We start from the raw sequence: 22,013 nt of genomic DNA on the forward strand, positions 1-22,013 counted from the left end.
AGTATAGTGCTGATGACAATAACGATGGTAATATCAACAACTACAATAGTAATATTAAAGCAAAAGTACAGCAGAAATAGTATTAGTAGTACTAAAGGGGATGGCTAGGAACTGATCAGTGGGAATCAGTGAGAATGCTGGTGGATGATTATTCTAATCCTTCTGGGATTCATTTAAGAGTACATTACATCTATTGTTGTGTGAAAATTATTTGCTTCAGAATGGTCTCATATTCAAGTAATGTGCAGTTTAATGTTTCCAGGTTAGCATGACGTCTGTACAGTGACGGGGCGATCGTTAACGTGATTATGATCGTTAACGTGATTATGATGATGATTATTACTATTATTACTATGATGATCATTACTATCATTCTATGTTATCAAAATAATCATTCTTTTCCGCTACACAAATATAGCTTGGAAATGAGGAGTTGAGGAGAAATAGCGAGGACTTTCATTCTTAAGAAGGCTTTATCCATTGCAAGAGTGTGATGAGGGCTGATAATCAGCGTAGACATATTACTTCAAGTCAAAAAGTAAACAAAGCGCGGCACAGGGCGAAGGAAGCGCCCTACTTCTATTGAAAGTTGGGATCTGTCTGTATGTACTTGGGCGGGTCTACATGAATTCACAATGTAGGTCTACATTAATTGGGCTATGCAATGTTCACAGCCCCAACCGCCAGGGACATTACTATTAGAAACACACACGAATACATACACGCGATCCGTTCGGCCTATAGGTCATCATACGTCACTTTTGCTTTGTATTAAGATTATACGAGTAAAGCAAAACAGTGTTTACATATTCCAAGTTCTGGGACAGTAACATGGTGTGCATTGCAAAGAGCAAAAGAAGATGAGAGGATACGCTCTTGTTCATAGTTATTGTCAGTAGGACTACTGTTGTTTTTACTTTTTTTTTCATCATTTCCCCGAGAGTTTTGCAAGTATAGTCACACCAGTGACCATTTTCGATATCCATTCCCCGGTCAAACTGAACCTTTGCTGTGATACAAGGTGATGAAAATCCAACCAATGTATAAAAAGAAAATATCGATAGACCAGACGAGATAAATCAAAACAAAACATTTCAGCGTCTCTTGTTTTACAACAACGCATCAGACATCAGTTAATGCTCGAAATATTTTCCATCTCTACCTCAGTATGGTTTCCTTCCATACAGTCAAAATTTTTGTAATGTAAAATCATAGTGCTGGTAGTCTCAAAGGGAAACTCTGCCCTGATATGATGATGATAATAATAATAATAATAATAATAATAATAATAATAATAATAATAATAATAATAATAATAATAATAATAATAATAATAATAATAATAATAATACATATCATTTATAAAGCGCTTATTACTATAGTTTCTAAGCGTTGATATGCGTGGAATAACAGAAAAATGAAAGCGTAGCAAAAAATCGGGAAAAAAAACTCTGACAGAACATTCGTACAGCTTCGCATCATTTTCTCGAAAGAGCGATATGGGTCAAAGACTATGAGACGATGTACTTATTTTACAACCTATATACCGATGTTTGTACCGTAGAAATATCAACCCAATCCCCTCCCCCCCCCCAAAAAAAAAAGGTATTTATTGATGAAATATCTCTTTCTGGTTCGGTTGATTTTATATGACTGATTTCATTTTATGTGGAGAGAAGACACAAAGTCCAAAGTCGACGTGAGATTATGCAATCTATATGATCACCTTTACACGCCCAGATCGCTGATTAACAATGTTAAGGGATAAAGTTATGGTAACACAATCATGTTCAAATTAAAAAGCCTTTATTCCATAGAAAGTCAAAGAAAAGTATTGTGACAATCAAGAAAACAAACGCACACAGGCAAAAACAACGCGTTCGATCATCTGTCCTGAATTCCATGTCGATGATATACTAGTACCCTATAAAAGGTTATAGTTTTTAACATGTAATATTTAGAAATAAACCATTGTTTGTATCCAAGCAATTTGTACTATTGAGACTATAGGTAACAAGAAATTGTTATTGGTCGTGGCTTGTCGTTATCGGTGTATATACAGGAAGAAATAACAATCGGTCATAAGACGAGCTGCAAACATCATGATGCTCAGCCACTGGTAATGTCGCACTCTCTTACGATCTGTTACGAGTGAAAGAACGACGGTCGTACGACTGGTATATGATCGTTTGAGACTCTCTGCCTCTATGGTCGCTTTGATCAGAATGTTGAGCGCATAATAAGTTTTGGAAAGCGTGCTCTAAACAAAGGTCGTATATCCCTTTTGCAAATGGTATGAAATTTTGCATGCTTGAAGAATATTGTCTCCCAACATCGTGTATTCCTCAGAGCTTTGAATTTCAGAAGAAGACATTAATAACTGACCCGATGTCACTCGGGAATACGCTCCCTTTTTGTTGTTGTTGTTGTTGCTGTTGTTGTTGTGTTTACAAAAAGTGACCCTTTTTAAAAAATGATTTGCCCCAGACAGTATTGACATCAAATCAGACCATAATGCATTATAAACAAATCAAACATCATCATTCAATATACAAACTGGGGGAAATTCTAAGAAATATATCCGCGAGGGAGCACATCATATATGTCTCTCTTAGAGGTAACGAGAATAACGGTTGGATTTTTTTTTTTCGGGTCCGAATAAATTCATTGGAAATCTATGATATTGTTTCTACCTCCATCAGTTCGAAGTTTCCATTTTGTTGTTGTTGTTGTTGTTGTCGTCGTCGTCGTCGTCGTCGTTGTTGTTGTTGTCCTCGTTGTTGTTGTTGTTGTTGTTGTTGTTGTTGTTGTTGTTGTTGTTGTTGTTGTTGTTGTTGTTGTTGTTGTTGTTGTTGTTGTTGTTGTTGTTGTTGTTGTTGTTGTTGATGATTCCAAGGAAAAGTCTGAGTTGCCTACTATTATACCTCCACAATATATCAGTTTAGGAAAGGAATCTAACGTTCGGGGTTGCAAAAGGGACACACGAACTTTAACATAAGACTGATATCTATTATTTAGTTTCACACTCAACCAGTAGCAGGTTTGAAAGAGCTAGTTTGTATATCCCCAACCAGTCGCGCGTTTTATGTTGAGCTTACATTTCCCTCTTGGCCGCAAACATCTACGACATGCATATTTTCCATTGTGTTACGTGGAATTCTCTCTCACTTGTCTGCTCCGTAAATTCTTGATCTTTTGATTTCGGAATAACTTCTTTTTTTATTATCTTTTGATTCCATTATATCTCTTTTTTGGAGGGTTTCTCAGCTTTGTGTAACTTGTCCTTGTACTGAGTTGAATTGTGCTAGTTTTTGCATTAAACGAGAAAGTCAGTGTTGTTATGGTCACTATAGATTGTTTACGTGAGTCAATTCGTGTTGAAGTATGGAAAATAAACCATAATGATAGGCTGTTTGTTTGTTGTTGTTGTGGGGTTTCTTTTGAGGGGGTTACCTTAACAAAAGTTCATATAAGAATTCATTGTTGCGATATATAAATGCATCGATAGAACGGCTTCAGGCAATCCCATAGATACAATGACCTAGCCAAGACCTAAACCCTAAATTCCCAGGGATTTTTTTTTCTCATAAATCATGTTAAACTGTATAAGCGTAAATAACGTTATATGGTATAGGTGTATCTCTTTGTGCTCTATTGCCGGTGGAACACGGTGATTGTAGGTTTGAGATCTGTTAGCAAATTTTTAGGTTCTCGCGTAGCGGGTTGTACTCAAGAATATTAAATAGATATATGCCATGCCTTTTTCATTGTTGATTCATCTGGTGACTTGCGTTTGCTTGAACCTCTAGTCTGTATTATTATGTTCCTGTCCCTCTTTTCTCCAGCTTTTAGCAGTTTAGAGACAATGATCATATATCGTGTATTTTGTGAAGATGAAGATGCGACATCACCTATTATTGATAATCATGTCACAAAAAGCAAAATCGCAGTATATCGCAAACGCAATACGGCGTTTTTTAGTATGATAGTTTTTGATTACTTGTCTTAATGTTCCTGTACGTATGAGACTAATCCGTTGGGTCACAGTTCATTACTCTGGAGGTTCGTTACTCCAAAGGTTCGTAATACCGAAAATGAAACAAGATTTGCTGTACCGAAAGTTTATAAATCAAAATACGAAACGAGTACGCTCTCTTTTATTTTCGGATTAACGAATAATAACCTTATTTTCATTTTGGGCTAACAAACCTCATCCAGAAGAACGAGCTTTCGGAATAACGTCACAAATATCCGGATTAACGAAAATATTATATAAGTATAGGTAATTTGTGTGTTTCGAAATAACGAACCGTTTTTCATATCCCGATTAACAAACCTTTTGTCGTATTGCCTCTCTAGCTCTTTGCAAGATCAGGCAAATGAAACAATATCTGGACAGGAGAATGGCAGAAATTAACAGAAAGGCTCTTTGGTATTAGTGTTGAAAAGTGTCATGTTGATAACGGAAACAATAGTATATTTTTTTAGCAAAACCAGCTTAATCGCAAACAAAGAATTCAAAATTCTGCTGGCCGCCTTGTCACACGTTCTCATTCATGTTACTCATACTCTCATTATTGCAACGACTCAACAACTCGAACAACTGTTGATGAGAACTCAATGTAGATTTTTTTTCGTCGATCTGCACTTGTCATTTTTTATCTTGAGTCCATGCATATTTTATAGATTAATGTGATACGCCTACATAAATGTGGTTCCATTTTTATTCTTAGTGTTATAACAGATAACACTTAATTTGCAAACAATTTTAGCTACAAAGGCTATAAGCAGTAATAGCAATTGTGGGTGACTTTTTTTTAAAGCAACACTTTGGATAAAGTGGCGTCTTGGAAGACACATAGCATTCCATGTTGTGCGGGAACTACTAGTGATTGTGTGATGCGGGATGTGCTGTGGGTGTTAAAGGAAACCAAAACCAAATAGAATTATGAATTGAGTCAAAGCAGCAACCTTAGTAGAACATATCACTGAAAGTTTGAGGAAATTCGTACAATCGATGCAAAATTATGAATTTTTAAAGTTTTGGTGTTGGAACCGCTTGATGAGGAGACTGCTTGAGTTTATGACATCACTCGTGAACAACAGTGTTATAAAGAAAATGTAAAGAAAATTCAACATGCTTTCACTTTTCTAGCATATGAATGAAAGAGCCCTTGACCAACCTCTTTGATATTGTTCCCCCTGCTTTCTGAAAGAGCTAAGTCAAGGGCTCTTTCATTAAGCTAGAAAAGTGAAAGTATGTTGAATTTTCTGTATAATAAAATAATTGTTGTCCACACATGATGTCATAAACTGAAGTAGTCTCCTTATCCAGTCATTACTACACCAAAACTTTAAAAATCCATAACTATTGCGTTGATTGTCAAATTTTCTTCAAACTTTCCCTGATGTGTTCTACTAATGTTGCTGCTTTCACTCAATCCACATTGCTCTTTGGGTTTTGCTTTCCTTGGTCGCTCTGGCTAATCATTGTAACGGATCATTCAATTATTGAAAGTGGTCGATGGAAGATTCTGTTGGCAACGCTAGCAGCTAAGGCAATGAGCAAATATAGAATGAAAGATTCACTGGTGTTGATATTCAGGATCGAATGCTCCAGGCGTATAATATGGGGTAAATAAAACCGCCCCTTCGCTTTTCTCTCCAGAAACAAAAGAAAACAAACATGAGACGTAAAACCCTGAACTTTAAGCACTCGCTCTTCAGTGAATGCTGCAGCCTTTTTTTTTTCCGAGTCTTCCTTGCTCTACTGAACTCTTCCAAAGACGGGCATTCAAATCATTAATGGTTAGCGGTGGGTTCTTATATTTTACATAAAATATCTATTTACAAGATATGTGTTGTTGCTGTTGTTTTTGCTTTTGTTGTTGTTTTGTTTTGTGTGGTTTTTGTTTGTTTGTTTTTTGTTGTTTTGTTTTGTGTTTTGTGTTTTTTGTTGTTTTTTTTGTTGTTTTTTTTTTGCTGGCATACGATGAAGTCAAGTGATGCAAACTACGTCTATATTTCCTGAAAATAAACTGGTCATTTTTATATGCGACTGAAATATCTGTTAGCTCTGGATGGTATCACGTGATTCTTTAAGGCTGAACATCTGCTGCTGCTACTTCTTGAGTCGTCATCAATTTAAATCAACAACAATTGCTTTCGTTATGCCATACAGCTTTCAATTTTCGATATCAACGATAAAAAGGACAAAATATTTAGCTATTACACAAATTCATTTGAGTTTTTTTTTTCTTTTTTTTTTTCTCAAAAGCATGATGTTATTGACTTTTGGAGCTTGTGGGAGTTTATGATGCTCTGTCATTGTCGTCCGTGCGGTTGCGGAAGTGAGGTCCTCAAAGAGTTTATTTCTTCGCCCTTCTCCTTGCTCTGAAAAACGGATGTGGACCGTGCATGGCCATCACCTTGACGAGATGTTTATTGCTAGATATAAAATAAATGTCGGATTCTTGCTAGCAATGGAATGAGGTGGCTAGTAGCCAATCCTTGAGATGATGTGTACGAACACTGGCACTGAAAACGATGTCCTTCCACACCTAAAATAAAAAAAAGAGACTTCAAAGTCATGTCCTTGCATTACAGTTTGCATTTGCTTGGATCATAATCATTGTACAAAGTCCTGTGTGGTACACTGTAGACGCATCGCCTTGATATTCATGAGACCATGAACTTGCCAACCAACAATATTTCTCTGCGACTTTACACAGCATCATTCTACAAACAATCGTTGGTCAACGTAGTGCCAGTTAATATGAATTAAACGGAGAAATCCAACCTGTAGAAACGGATAGATAACAAAATCGTACGACCGCCTTTAGTCTTTTTTCGCCTATATGAAAAAAAAGCCTTCATATTTACACTGTATATAACAAACGTGCCACCGTCTGTGTTTGCATTTCTCACATTGTACGCCTTGTAAGTATGGAAATATAAAATAAACATAAAAGATACGAACATACAGGGAAGAGGAACACCCTTCAACCTTCCTGCAACATATAGTTAAATAAAGCGATGATTCAAATGCATTCGACAGTGTCCTGGTAAAAGTATTGGGATGGTGAGAAGGTTCAGTCGGTGGCGCATCTGCCTTTAATAGATGAAACGGCTTGGGTTAAAGTCCCCGAACACAGAAACATTCTGTCCCTCGGCACACCAGCTCGGATAGGCTCAGAGCCTGTTAGGCTGCTTTCACATAGAAGTATACTATTTGGGTATTCGGGCTCGTTTTTCGGGGGCACGCGAATAGCTTGAATCGAACGATAGGATTTCCTCACACCGGTTCACATAAGAGGGCACTATTCGAAAGTACCGAATACCTGCGAAAAGTATAGCAAAGTGGGAATCGAGCTTGTTCGATTTTTTTGCAGCGTATACCGTCTCTCGTTTATGAAATAATGACACTTTTGGTCTGGATTTGCCCGTTAGCAAATATAAGCATGTAGACCGACATTCTGATGCAGTTTAGAAATTGTTCATAAGATTTGCTGCGATGTAGGAGGAAGAATTCCTCACTACATGGGATGGTGAGTTGACGGTGCGGGTGATGGTGTATTCGGTACTCGAATAGCGAATAGCGAATAGCGAATACTTCTATGTGAAAGCAGCCTTACAATTGTATGTTCAACCAAGGAGGTTCAAGAGAATGGAGTCACAACTGTCGTATTTCCTTTGAAGTCGCGTTCGATGCCGCCACTCGAAAGTATTTGAAGCATGTGGCAAAACTGGATCTGCCGCGCAGATAGGAAGACAATTGACTCTTGTCTCATTGCATAATCATCAGCCACTTTCTAACGAAAATATGTCTTCGTGATGGTAATTACTTTTCGCCATCCCTACTTATAAAAGATAGGTGGTATATAGAATGGTATAGACACGGGGATGCGCGAATAGAAATTGCGCAAAAAATGATGAAATGAAAATGAAAATTACTCGACTGGCCGTGCCCGGCCACTAATCTGATATGTATATTAATATAGAATTATACTCAAAGATTATTCCATATCAGTTTTATTTGGAGGAATTAAGTGGAAAAGTGATAAAACCGGCTTTCCGGGAGGGTACAGTTTTAAACACTTTCACATGATACAGCTCTGATTTACACTTTTGCACATATTTCTTGAAGGGATTGACCTTTGTTTAATGAGCTTTATCATTAAGTGAGATTTCGTTTCATTTAATAGATAAACAAGCAAAATATAGCCAACATTAAGTTCACGTTCAAAATGAATCTTCAGATTGCTCAGCAAGACGGCGGCATCAAACCCCGCCACCAAAGGCACAGATGCCCCTGTGGAATTCTTTTGTACATCAATAGAAAAGTGACAACTGTTTGAATAATTACAGCCAGTTGGAACTCCATCTCTTAAACCTCCTTGGTTCAACTCGACGAAATTGAGAATGGTTTTGCTACAACAGTCGAGACTAACTGGCTCAGCTAAACTTTCGTTCAGGGGGATTTAATTCATAAGCAAAACAATAACGAGCGCCGAAAGCGTATAGCTTCATTCAATTACAAAGAGCAAGCGCATCGTACCTTCCCAAACAAAAGGGGATTTCGTCAAATATTTGACTCGTCCTGAGATACCAGAAAGAACAGAGGAAATTTCCCTCCTGGAGGTAAACTGACTGTACGTCAATCTCTCGTGGATGTGTAGAGATCACCCAGTATTACACCGCAAACAATAATTTTCCTTCTGTGTTTCATCTTTTTTCCTCGGTGAATGTGATAATCAAATCGTGACTAGTTTCTACAGTGTTCGTTTACCTCTAAAAATCAGTGTATATTCTATTTCAACCTCCTTTCTGTTTCGATTCCACCTTTATCTAAATTTATGGAAGACGTTGTACTGAAATCATGTCCTCACCTCTCATACAATGAATACCAGCAAGCACAACTTGTCATAGAAACATGTCTATTTTCGTACACAAGTTAAAAATAACATGCTATGCGAAGGAGCCCCAGTGCTTCTCTTAATTATCAATGTCGATTGCCCTTCGACCTGCCAAATCGGGCCACCAATTTCTCAGAAAGTGGTGGCCGGACGGCATTTATTTCTCGTGGACCAGAGCCATCTGGCAACTGCTTCAAGTGTAACGTCGAACCTTGATAAATGAATGAATAAGTAAACATAAAATTATATGCACGTTAATGAGAGAATACACACACACACACACACACACACACACACACACACACACACATACACACACACACACACAAAGTCACAAGATACAAACATTTTTAGTCGTGTTAGTGAAGTCAAGTTTGGAAACAGGAAATGAAGATATTTACCCTTGAGATACTAGTAACAAGATTGTAACTCATGAAAGTTGGAGTTACAGATGTTTGTGAATTTACGTTTTTGCAACTCTTATTACAAATATGTTCTGCTTATACATAGCATGATTATAATTTTCTCTGTTTATTTGATGGAAAGGAAAATAAATTTGAACTTTGAACTTTGAGTTCTGTAATTGCCTACCGAAATAGGTGACGAAAGTCGAACATGCAGGAATGCTATACATCTGAGGAAAATGGGGCACTGAAGCGAGGAGTTCACTCAAGTGCACCGGGACACACTTTATTGTGTGGAACAAACGGAGGATTTTTTTTTTTTGAAAGGTCCATGACAACCATTGTGAACGAATTGTCAGATTAACCCAAAGCTTGGTTCGCACATGAATCGGCAGCATTCTGTTCAGATTATGTCAAGTATGCAAAAAATACCAAATACCAGTACTGACTGTTTGCCAAGCTTCTGCTGGGTTTTCATGCTTTGTTATACTTTCAGACACCTCTCACACCAAATGAAAAACAAATGCGTTTAAAAATGGATTACTAGCACTGCTTGCAAAAAATTATAACGTTTCGAGCTTAGATATTTTGTTAGAAAAAAAAAACGTAACTTTGTCAGAAAATACATTTAATAAAAGATTGGCTGATTTGGAATGAAACGAAAATGACTCTTATTTTCTTGTGTTCTGCAAAAATCAATCTGGGGTACATTTTTTGTGGGTTTTGTGATGCTACAAGGCTACACACGCACACACACACACACACACACACACACACACACACACACATACACACACACACACACACACACACACACACAGTTGAAAGGGAGAGATCGGCGTATATCGATGAGAAACGCGTTATCATGAAATAAGGGGCTGCGATCATAACTCTGTACGTTACTTCATATTCGACCTCCTTAACATGCTTTCATGCATGGTTCTATTTTACAACATAGAGCATATCGCATTAACCATAAAGTATTCTTACGTGCAGCGATGACACCTAAAAGACTGAAAAGAAATGGTGTACTTTTGAACCCTCCTGGAAAATACATGTAAACAAGATGGGCTCGGAAGGGCTACTGTTCGCGAGAGATATCATATTTGGCGCGAAATTTGTGTCGAACTCCATTTATAACCTTAGAAACATGCGACTAAACAAACTCTCCCATATGATACAGCTGCCACAGGCAAATCACACGTAGATAAGATAGATTTGCGAGGCTATACTAGTACTTAACACTGCATAAACACGTTTGCAATGATTGTCAGTTGATGTCATTGCTGTTGCCATGGAAACAACAGGAAACAACCAACCAACTTTGATTATTTCAGTTTGTAGTTTACAAATTCTAGAAATGTCGTAAGAAAAATGTAAGAAATTAAAATTGCAAGTCCAGAGCTTAAGATATATTGATAGTAAAAACGTCGGAGGTAAGTCTTCTTCGGTACTTTGCAATAGAGTGATAGCCCTTAGTAAAAAACAAAACAAAACAAAACAAAACAAACAAACAAACAAACAAAAAACAAACAACAACAACAACTTTGAATAAGGAATACCTTATTATGAATTGTCCGATAAAATCCATTGCAACACTTTTATTGTATATAACTGTCTATCCACTATCGTTACTGTGTACTTGCTGCTTGTGTCCAAGTATTCCAAGATTAATTTCCTTTCTTGTTTGACCTCTTTTGTGAATGTTTTCTTTTCTTTTCTTTTTTTGCAGGGGGATGTTCCCAGAGAATATTATTGAAGCATGTTTCCGAACTGTAAGTATAAAACCATCAATTAAGCGTGTTTGTATTACGGCGTAATGAACGTTATAAGACAGAAAGCAGTTTGGGTCCTGGATGGTAAACTGCTGTGCACAGTGTTATAATGTTATTGTATAGTAATATAAACAAAACAGCATCAATCAAAAACTTAAAAACATCCTTTATGGTGAGACAGTAATGAACAAGATAAGGATATTCCTCATTTATTTAGGGGCAGAAATCCAATCCGGTCGGGGGCACCGAGCATTTTGATAGGCCGTCTTTTCCAATTCCAGTCCATTCAATTCATTTCAAAATAAATTAAAATTTCATTTTTCTTATCGATATTTTTTCAAGGATTTGATAGGCCGTATTTTTCAATTCAATTCAAATGGAATTTAATTTCCAATAACACATTTTTGTTATCGATATATTTTTTCAAGCATTTGCAGGCCGTCTTTTTCAATTCAATTCAATTCACATGAAATACAATTTCCAATAACACATTTTTGTTATCGATATATATTTTTTAATCATTTGGCAGGCCGTCTTTTTCAATTCAATTCAATTCAAATGTAATTCAGTTTCCATTACTACATTTTCGTTGTCGATATATTTGTTATCAATTGTCTTTCATTCACCGCCCTTTAGTATATCGCTGCATCTCAAAATGCTTACTTGGTTAAATAGTTGATGTTAGATTTGTTGTCGTTTAGCACAGACTGATGGAATATACCGTTGAGGAACTCAACACTTCTGATTTAAGAAAACCATTCGATATAAACATGTCTACTCCGATAACTCGACGTCATTGAAAGTGTGAGGAAAAATGAAACAAAAGTGAAGTCAGCTCGACTTTCCGACTGTAAAAATTAAAATTCAGTGTAGAATTCGTAAAACCCTTTTGGCTTCTCTCACATGAAAGACTAATAGCTTCCCTGTAACCTGTCGGTCTGGCATATCAATCTTTTCTTCCTTTTCTTTTTTCCGGATTAGTAGAATTTTATCAATAAAATGTGGTGAAGGTTCGAGGATAAAGGAAATCGCTTATTTGACGGATTTCCTCAACTATTTTGTTGATATCATATATCCGGATGAAGTTGTATACCCTTTTACTCATTATTCTCAACAAAACTGGACATATACGCAGCATGAAACTTGGTTTTGTACAGAACCAATTTTACTATTACCCTATTCCATTTAAAAAAAATGACAAAATTACAAATCGTCTTTCATTGTGGTATTAATCTTTGAAGGCCTGCAACTGAAAGGAAACATATTCATTTAGGTAGTAAGAATATATTGTTGGTGACACCATTGTTAATCCCATTATCACATTGTTTCCCAACTCATGATCCTGCACACTAATCAAACTGTCATATTAGCCTACTTAGCCTACATCGCATTCTTTTCTGACAGCTACAAAATTCTGATCACAACAGTGCTGCCAAACTTTCACAAATGAAAATCATGAGTTAGGGCATGCATAAGAAGAGAATGTATCGTGGATATATCCATATACATTATACACACACACACACACACACACACACACACAAACGTGTTACATAATATACGTATATATATGTAGAGCTTTCAACCAAAAGGCGCTAAATCCATTGAAAAAAAAAATGATGGATTTAGCGCCTTTTGGAAGCACTATTCTTTTTGTTGTTGTACTTGTTCATGTTGCATTACAAACATTTTATCCATTAATAGTAATCTTAAGGCAGTGCTCATCGTTTTTGACACACTGTACTTCCTTTTGGGCGCTCTCTAAACTTTTGTTTGTCCCTTACTGGCAATGGCAAAGCATTTTCATCAATAAACTAGAAAAGGGAAGTGATAACTTAATATTACGTCTTGTCTCTGGTCAATCTGACTGGCATGAGCCATCAGAATTGCTTACTTAAGTCAGTAAAAACTTGAGCGACACTGCTCAAAATGAACTTGAAGTCAACGTGACGATGTCAAAGTCCATTTTGAAAGAACATAAAGTGTTAATTTTCTGTTGTTGACATTGCCATGTTATATTGCCATACTCGTTATTACACAAGAGTCATAACTACAAGTGGCAATGCTCGTCTTGATAGACCAATAAATTTAAAAACACGATTATGCCCTGTGTATTGGTACGTATACGATGGAGGGTTGTGCACATTCATTTTGTATGTGCATGTGAAGGTGTGTATGTGTGTGGGGATGTGACTGCTGTTGAAAATCTAAAACATAATGGTTCAGGCAAAGTTCATTTACCTCCGTCATAACTGTTCAGACACATAGAATTCATTCATCAATAATTGAATAGAAACTAATGTTTAGTTATTGGGGATTATTGTATAGCAACAGAATTTTCGAAAGCTTCTTATTGCTAAATTTACGACAGATTTTGTAAACTATGGGAACACATTTTTAAGATATTGCATTTCCTGTTTCTCTCCAATTGGCATGAGCTTGTAAATTTCTTTATAACTTTGTATAATTACTTCTATATCTATCACGAGTAATTGGTCATCAAAGAAGGTGTCTCTAATAGTAATACTGTAATACCATGAAACTACCAGTTATCTTGAAAGAACTGATTAATCTGTTGATATCGAGAATATTGGATGATGGTTTACTCTAGAGAGATATTTGACATTATATTGCTGGGTACATGTCACTATTTACCCATCTCCTACCCAGCTGCAAGGCAAAAATCAATCCTGGTCACTCATGTGAAACGGCCCTCCGTTTATAAGCATAATGATGATGATGAGAAATGGGCCGCTGGCGTCTATCAAGGTTAAGTCAATGGCGCTGATGTTTGCAAAGACTCGTAGCAGTGACAACAGGCATGTGAATCTGTGTCCTAGTATGTACAATATAAACCAATCGATCGATTGCCCCATATAAGTACGCGAGGGAATGATTTCTGTCTGTGATGTTGATAGAGGAATTCCTCGCCCCCAGTGACAAAGGATTATAATTATTACGTGTAATCCAAAAATTCAAACAGTTGGTCCATCTGAGCATTTGTGACGTCATTCCGAAGGCTCATTATTCCGAAAATGAAATAAGGTTCGTTATTCTGAGTGTTCAGTGATTCCGAAAATGAAATAAGGTTCGTTATTCTGAGTGTTCAGTGATTCCGTAAATGAAATAAGGTTCGTTATTCCCAGTGTGCAATAATTCCGTAAGGAAAGAAAAGGGTCATTATTCCGAAGACTCGTTAATCCGAAACTGCAGTAAAGGTCGTTAAGCCGACATAGATGACGCGTACTACAAACCTTTGGAATTACGAGCCTAAAGAACCTGCGGAATTACGAACCTTCAGAATAACAACCCTTCGGAATAGTGTCACAAATGTTCGGATTGATGAATTCCTTTTCGTTTTCGGATTAAAATCATCTGTTGTCAATCGGGGTGATACAATGATATAATCGCAATCATACAAGACATTATGTCATAACGCATAGTATGCAGGACATCATGTCAAAAGAAAAAATAGAAACATTGTGTTAAAAAATTATTGTGCGTCGAGAATGAAATTCACATCTTTCCTAGTAAAAATGTATTGTTATTTCATAATCTCTCTTTTACCATTCAGTGTGGGGTATTTCTTAAACACTCTTGTAGTCAATATCATTTTATGATTTTTGTGATTTTCCTTTTGGGTTAAGAAAATTTTGTCCAAGGATGAACGCACTCCTGACAGGACTCGAACTCAAGACCTAAACGTCCAAAGACTTAACCACTATGTCGTGTACGAGCAAAAATTTCCATTCATATTTTGATCAGAAATATATATATATATATATATATATATATATATATATATATATATATATATATATATATATATACATGTATATATATATATATATATATATATATATATATATATATATATATATATATATATATATATATATATATATATATAATATATACATATATATGTATGAAACACAGTGCTTATATAGCGCATATCACTACCGTAGTGTCTCTATGCGCTTTAAGTTTGATTGACTGGTTGATTAATGGATTAACAAAACTGTGCAGGTTAGAATTTCCAATAACAGATGCAGATGCAAATGCAAACAAACTACAACAACCAGATGCTTGCTATAATAAAATATACCATATCATGATATTCCACATGTTTACCCACAACGTATCGTACATGATGAATAACGAGGAAATGAATATCGTATGATAAAAAAGTACAATCCTCCCGAATCACGACGGATGTTTCACACTTTTTTCATTTTCGATTTTAGGAAAATGAAACATTGTCTAGAGCGGAATATGACGTACTTCCTTTTCTAAAATAGTGAAACTACAAGCTGCAGGTTACGACTGCATGATTTTTCAATTGCCAACAACATTGGCACTATTTCTTTTCTTTTTTTCAAACTCCAAACAACATTTTGTGGAAATCAATAAAACTACTACTGAAACAATAGCTGCAAAACTGACCTTCAAACGAAATTTCAGAGCATTATTCGGGTTTTCCCTTAAATCAGCCAATCTTTTAGACGGGAAACAAATAATTCGTTGAAAGCATTGGTGGGTTTTTTTAAGATAGAAAAAAAAGCAACAAATGTGCAACTTTTTGTTGTCTTTAAAAAAAAAAAAACATGAAGAAGGAGAGGGAGCGTTAATTGTATTACCTTAGACAGGCAGTTTATAAACGAATGGGTACTAAACAGCTAACTATTCCAAAGGTTCGTTTCACGCGTACGAATTATGAGAATTTTATTTTATATATTATGTACATACTTATAACATGTACATATGTATTACACACTAAATAAAGTTTCGCGACAAATTGTTATAGCCACTTTGTGGTTTGCGTATTAGGTTTTTTCTCATTACGATGCTATGACTGTGTTAGCTGATGCACTGAACTTTGAATGAATGATAATGGGTGCCTAAATGCCCTTTTCACTATTCAACATCTCACAATTCTTCTGATCCACTTTATGCGAAAAATAGAAATAGCGGGAAAAAAGGAAAATCCTCAGTGTATATTAAGATGACGCATTGACTTCAACACTTTTTTTTTTGCGTCATGTATGATATTCAAGCCATCATGGTTTTAATAATCCATGATGCGCCTGTTTCACGTAAAGTCATATGATCCTGGTGAACGTCATTCGTTACTTTTATTCTTTAAACTTTATTTTTACCTGCCTCTCGTATTTCTTTCTCGTTTTTTCGTCGGTCGTCTTCGTCACGACTATAGTACAAGACCCGTCAGGTCACCGAGGTTGTCGAGATGACCACGGACTCGATGGTGACAATGACTGAAGCCACTGGACTGATGGTGACGGAGACCACGATCACGGCCATGATGCCCAATACGACGTCGGGTCCGATGACGATCTTGGTGTCGCAAGGCGGCTATGAGTACAAGCCCAACATTCTTGGATTGGTCGTCTTTTCGTGCGTCTTCGGTGGCGTGCTCGGACGCATGGGCGAGCAGGGCTTGCCGCTTCGTAACGTGATCAACTCCCTGATGGAATGTGTCATGATCATGGTCGGCTATATCATTTGGTCAGTTATATCACTGCTATCATCTTGAATGTGAAATAAAAGAAGCGAAAAAGATGAATGAAATCACTTTGTCTGTACTGTAACATACAAATAAAAGAGTGTAGGACCCGGTAAAGTGCCCCCCCCCCCCCCCCTCGAACAAACAACAAACAACTGGACACTTTGGAACTTTACCGGCTAGTGTAGCGGAATATTGGCCATTGAGTCCTCTTGTCTGATGGAAAATGAAAACAAACAAACAATATAATCATACTATGGTGTAAATAATTATACTTGACAAGATTCTGGGAAATAGCTACAGTATATTCCGTATTCAAACAATGGACTCGCTACAATATTCTGAGGGTGGGCTCTATACGATTGATTTGCTACATGACGCCATGTGGATTGTGAGATAGGTAGATAGCTATACAGACATGACAGATGGATAGGTAGAATAGATAGATGGAGGAATATACGGATAGAAAAATACATCGAGGGATGGATGGATAGACATTGGTATTTTGATGGGAATGTGTTGCACTAGGTGGCACTGTATACAACCTGATCACGTGAATTTCATTTGTAATGATTCACAAAGTTTAACCGTCCTAATACTAAGATAGACAAGTGCGTATGAAGCACGACTGCACCTTTCATGAAACGAGTAATGGGGTGTTGTCAAAGAAAATGGTTAGAAATGAATGCAAAGACAAAATGTCCAAACAAAATCGTTATTCTTCCGTGCCATATTTCTTTGCTTCAGTTCAGTTCATTTTAGTTTCACTTATTTTCCATCCGACAACCAGCAAAAGGTACACCAAAATATAAAGTATGCATTACACCATATTGATCAGTTTGAAATAGAACATACATATATACTAGTACTTCACATGATGACGTCACGGAGTATACTCACGTTGCCGTTTTGAATTCGCCAGGTTGTCACCCATCGGTGTCTTCTTCCTCATACTGGGTAAGATCCTCAGCATGGATGACTGGGCCTTGGTCTTCCAGCAGATCGGTCTCTACTCGGCCACCGTGATCGTCGGCCTCCTCATTCACGGCTTCATCATCCTGCCGCTCCTCTACCTCATCTTCACGCGCTCCAATCCGTACAGGTTCCTGAAGGGCGTGGCCCCTGCCATGGTGACCGCTTTCGCCACGGCCTCAAGGTGCGTCAGTTGGGAGATTTGAAGATCAGAAAATTTTGGAAATTTATTTGAAATCACTATTGTACTATTATCCAGACAATGTATTCTTTTTGATAAAGATGAGTAAATGCAATGCTTACAATGCGGTGCAATCATGTTCCTAAATAAGACTATGCCAGAGTCCTTCGGGAGTTTCCCCGCCCTTTGTAGACATGATATTCATTCATATCCAACTGTTTGCGGGTGGCCAGTTGTATCGTCATCAATGTATAAAATGTAACAATGTTTGCTTCACAGTAATCAATAACCTTTATAATGAAGACGATAGAAAGAGTAATAGCAAAAACATCGATAATATTGATATTATCATTATCATCATCATCATCATCAATCTGTAGTAAGTATAAAATCTTCGTGGCTTCGAGAATTGAATATCGAATAACGTGTTCTGTTGACATACAGCTCGGCCACCCTGCCAGTCACCATTCGTAGTCTGGAAGACAACAACAAGATCGACAGTCGCGTTACCCGCTTCGTCCTCCCCATCGGAGCCACCATCAACATGGACGGCACCGCTCTCTACGAAGCCGTGGCGGCTATCTTCATCGCCCAGGTCAACGACATCCCTCTCGACGCGGCCGACGTTATCGTGATCAGGTAATGGGACAACCTGCTAGATCTTACTGAAACAGTTTGAACGTCATCTTATTTCCCCCTCTCTCAAAACGTTATAAAAAGCATTATCTGCATCTTTGCCACGGCAGTGAGCTCTGAGGAACGTGCAGTTTCATAACGAACTAAGTTGCTAGAGATTTCATCTCACAAATGGGCCTAAACTACATTTAGGTGCTTAGCGTGTGTTAGATGCGACGTGTCAACTTTGATAGCAAAAACGTAATATTGGAAATTACATCTTTCTTCTTCTTCTTCTTCTTCTTCTTCTTCTTCTTCTTCTTCTTCTCCTCCTCCTCCTCCTCCTCCTCCTCCTCCTACTCATCCTCCTCCTTCTCTTCCTTTTTCTTCTGCTCCGTTATTATTTGCTGTTTGCCACATATCCTGATTAAGATCTCTTTTCTCCCTTTTCTAGCATCACGGCCACTCTTGCAAGCGTTGGAGCAGCAGGCGTGCCCCAGGCCGGGCTCGTAACCTTGGTGATTGTTCTCAATGCAGTTGGTCTGCCAGCTGATGACATCACACTCATCCTCGTCATCGATTGGTTCCTGTGAGTATGAGCGCCAATCTTTACCATGTACATAATTATCATGATTGATATGATTTTACGAAAGAATAATTTTTCAGTAGGTTATATGAGGGTGTGCAAATGAGCACCTATTCTCAAGAGCAAGCGGCACGCCCTCTACTGTCAATGCTTACTTTTTTTCTGTCGTAATTCTTTTTTTTTTTCACTCATGATTAGTGTCTCCCAGTTTTGTTTAGGTTTTTTTTTTTTTTTTTTGGGGGGGGGGTGTTTCTTCAGTGTCTTCAAAAAGTCGACACATACAACCTCCATGGTTTGCTTCAGGTGTTCTTCTGATTGTAAGAAGTCTTTAAAATCATGAAAACAAAAGCGCAAGATTTTGACACTGGAAGAGACATTCTGAATATGTTTATCTATTAACCATAACAAAAATCAAGTTATGACAGGTACCACCCAGATTTAGCAAATCATTTTTCAGAAAAAGTAGGGCCTATAGGGTTATTCTGAATACTTACAGCGGCGTCCGAATTATGATTCTGTCATGCCTAGGGAAGCCCTAGATAATCAAAAGTTTTTTATTTGTTTGTTTATTTGCTTGTTGTTTATTTTGCTCGATTGTTGTTGGTTCTGTGAGCATTATAGAAAAATATTATTATACGTATCTCTCATTTTTTTCGGTATACGCTTTGACAGTGATCGCGTGCGAACGACTGTCAACGTTGAGGGCGACTCATTCGGCTGCGGCATCATCTACAAGTTCAGCAAGCCCGACTTTGATCGCATCGACCGTGAAAACGCCCTCGCCAACGACTACAAACACAGCAACGGCCTGAAGCAAGAACCGATGAGCTTTGTCAACGACGGCATGGATTCGGACTTCGACACTCGCTTCTAGGCCTGTTACAGTACTCGGCTTCTAGTGGCACAAGACTGACCGGATTTAGTAAATACGATACAAATGCCTATTCTGATTATAGCGAGGTCATGTGGGGTTTCGTATTGTCATTTCTGAATGTTGTAATCATCCCCCTTTTAAGGTGTCTGGGCTTTCAACGTATATTTTTTCTATACTTTTTTGCACTATGCATCTCTTTATGACAGATTGTTGTTCTTGTTTCCGTGTTTTCCCTTTGTAAAGGAAATAAAAATCGAAGAGATATTTTGAAGTATCAATGTCTTTTAAACAGGGGGATATTAAACTCACAAATCACTTACTTGGAAAGCAACAAATGGCAACTAAAGCAGGCATTACCATTGAAGAAACTTTATTCACATTTTATGAGTTTTTCTTGGTTGTTTATATTTTATTCAACAAAGAAGGTTGATTAGTTGTTGTTGTTGTTGTTGTTGTTGTTGTTGTTGTTGTTGTTGTTGTTGTTGTTGTTGTTGTTGTTGTTGTTGCTGTTTTGATCGGGTAGATTATCCTAGTTCCAAAACCGCATTGCTTTATCCCGTTATCAGTTTGCCCCTATTTACCTTATGGCATTTAAAAAAAAAAAAAGAAGAAGAAGAATCACGGTTACTTCACTAGGAATACTTAATCATCTCCATCAAAAAGTTTTCAATGCTTGGGTTGGACGAAATGATTTTTTTTTTTTTTTTTTTTGGGGGGGGGAGGAGATGCACAGTTATAAACACGTGCATAAGTCTGTCCCCAGCACTATTATTCTTTCGCTTTTGGCCTATTCTGTTTCAAATTATTCCCTAATTAGTTTGTCTTATCCTTTAAACACACAAGTTGAGCGACGAAATATCAAGTTTGTATTCATTTTTCTTATTTTACTGCAATATTCGTGTTCACGCAAAATTCGGTTCAAAACAGGTTGATTCTCACCTTAAACTTACTCAGCTTATTCCCAGCTTACTCTAGTTCAGTGCTGTTTTTTTTTCAATTACATTATAATAATTATGACAATGTTGAGAGCACAAAAGGTTAGTGGCGTTCCGTACTTATCGTACATTGTTTTCTCTTTTATTTTCTTCAAAGAAGTAGAATTTATTTGTATGTATTTTAAAACTATTTGCTGACACTCTCTCTATTCATTTAAGTATCCAATGGTCTTTCATTTACATTGATATTTTCATTTTCTTTTATAAAAACAAATAAAAATGTATTTATAGAGTGTAATCTGATTACAGTTATAATCTATCATAATTCGACTCTGGAGGTGGCTGACTTCTGAAATGTATGTTTAGATTAGGAAATGTTATGTATATATACGAACAAAATAAAAATAATTGCTAAACATTATGTATTGCATGATAACGACGAAATCTATGCAATATGTACGTCTATTTCTTCTTTTTCTACCTTTTTGTACAGTACTCAAGAGTATGCATGTCCATTAACCGTCGGAATCATTTGATATCTTACTTCATTATATAAAAAAGTTTCATGTTGCAGTATAGTCGGTTTCAGGGATTAAAAACAAAAAAAAAAGTCATAAAGTTTTTTATTGCACTGTTTTAAGTCGTCGTACGCAGTTTGTAAACACAGCTGGTATGCTGCCGGAAAAAACAAACAAACAAACAAACAAACAAACTTGTAAAGAAGATTTCGCAATATGCTGAGTGTTTCTAGATTTACTCTCGTTACACAGATTTTGTCTTGATTTGCACGAGCATGCATGTTTAATATGTGTTGAGCTGTATACAGAACCAAATTCATTTGAATGGCACAGAAATGAGGAAGAAAATAAATTAATGGGTTTCTGGTTTGTAATTGTCGCATACTATACCATTGTATACGTGTGGTACGTGTTGGTGTGTTTATGTGTACACGTGCGTGTGAGTGCGAATATGTGTTTATGAGTGCGTCCACTTATGTGCATATTATAAAACGCGCATTATCTAAAGGATAATAACTGGAGGAAGAAAAACAGGTTGTTCTCAGCAAACCATAAGAGTTACAATATAAATTAAATACAATCATGTGACCTTCCATAACTACTGTTCAACACGGAACCAGCGGATACAAAATCTAATTCATTTTTCAAATTCATGAAATTTGAATAACAAAGCAGTACCCGCTGCATGCTATAAGGATTAGAACCAACACTTGC

The 22,013-nt window shown here is 36.9% G+C and overlaps 1 protein-coding gene across 1 annotated transcript in view; it reads left to right on the plus strand.

Moving 5' to 3' along the window:
* Positions 1-19,937, plus strand: part of LOC140236765 (excitatory amino acid transporter 3-like) — a 21,819-nt gene extending 1,882 nt beyond the window's left edge. The window contains exons 3-8 of the mRNA XM_072316695.1: positions 11,052-11,094; positions 16,310-16,620; positions 17,541-17,774; positions 18,216-18,410; positions 18,841-18,975; positions 19,645-19,937. Coding sequence (XP_072172796.1) covers positions 11,052-11,094; positions 16,310-16,620; positions 17,541-17,774; positions 18,216-18,410; positions 18,841-18,975; positions 19,645-19,846 — 1,120 coding nt within the window. The 3' untranslated portion in view covers positions 19,847-19,937. The remainder of the gene's footprint in view (positions 1-11,051; positions 11,095-16,309; positions 16,621-17,540; positions 17,775-18,215; positions 18,411-18,840; positions 18,976-19,644) is intronic.
* The last annotated feature ends 2,076 nt before the right edge of the window (positions 19,938-22,013 follow it).

The sequence above is a fragment of the Diadema setosum genome, chromosome 13, assembly GCF_964275005.1.
Source record: "Diadema setosum chromosome 13, eeDiaSeto1, whole genome shotgun sequence".
Taxonomy (NCBI): domain Eukaryota; kingdom Metazoa; phylum Echinodermata; class Echinoidea; order Diadematoida; family Diadematidae; genus Diadema; species Diadema setosum.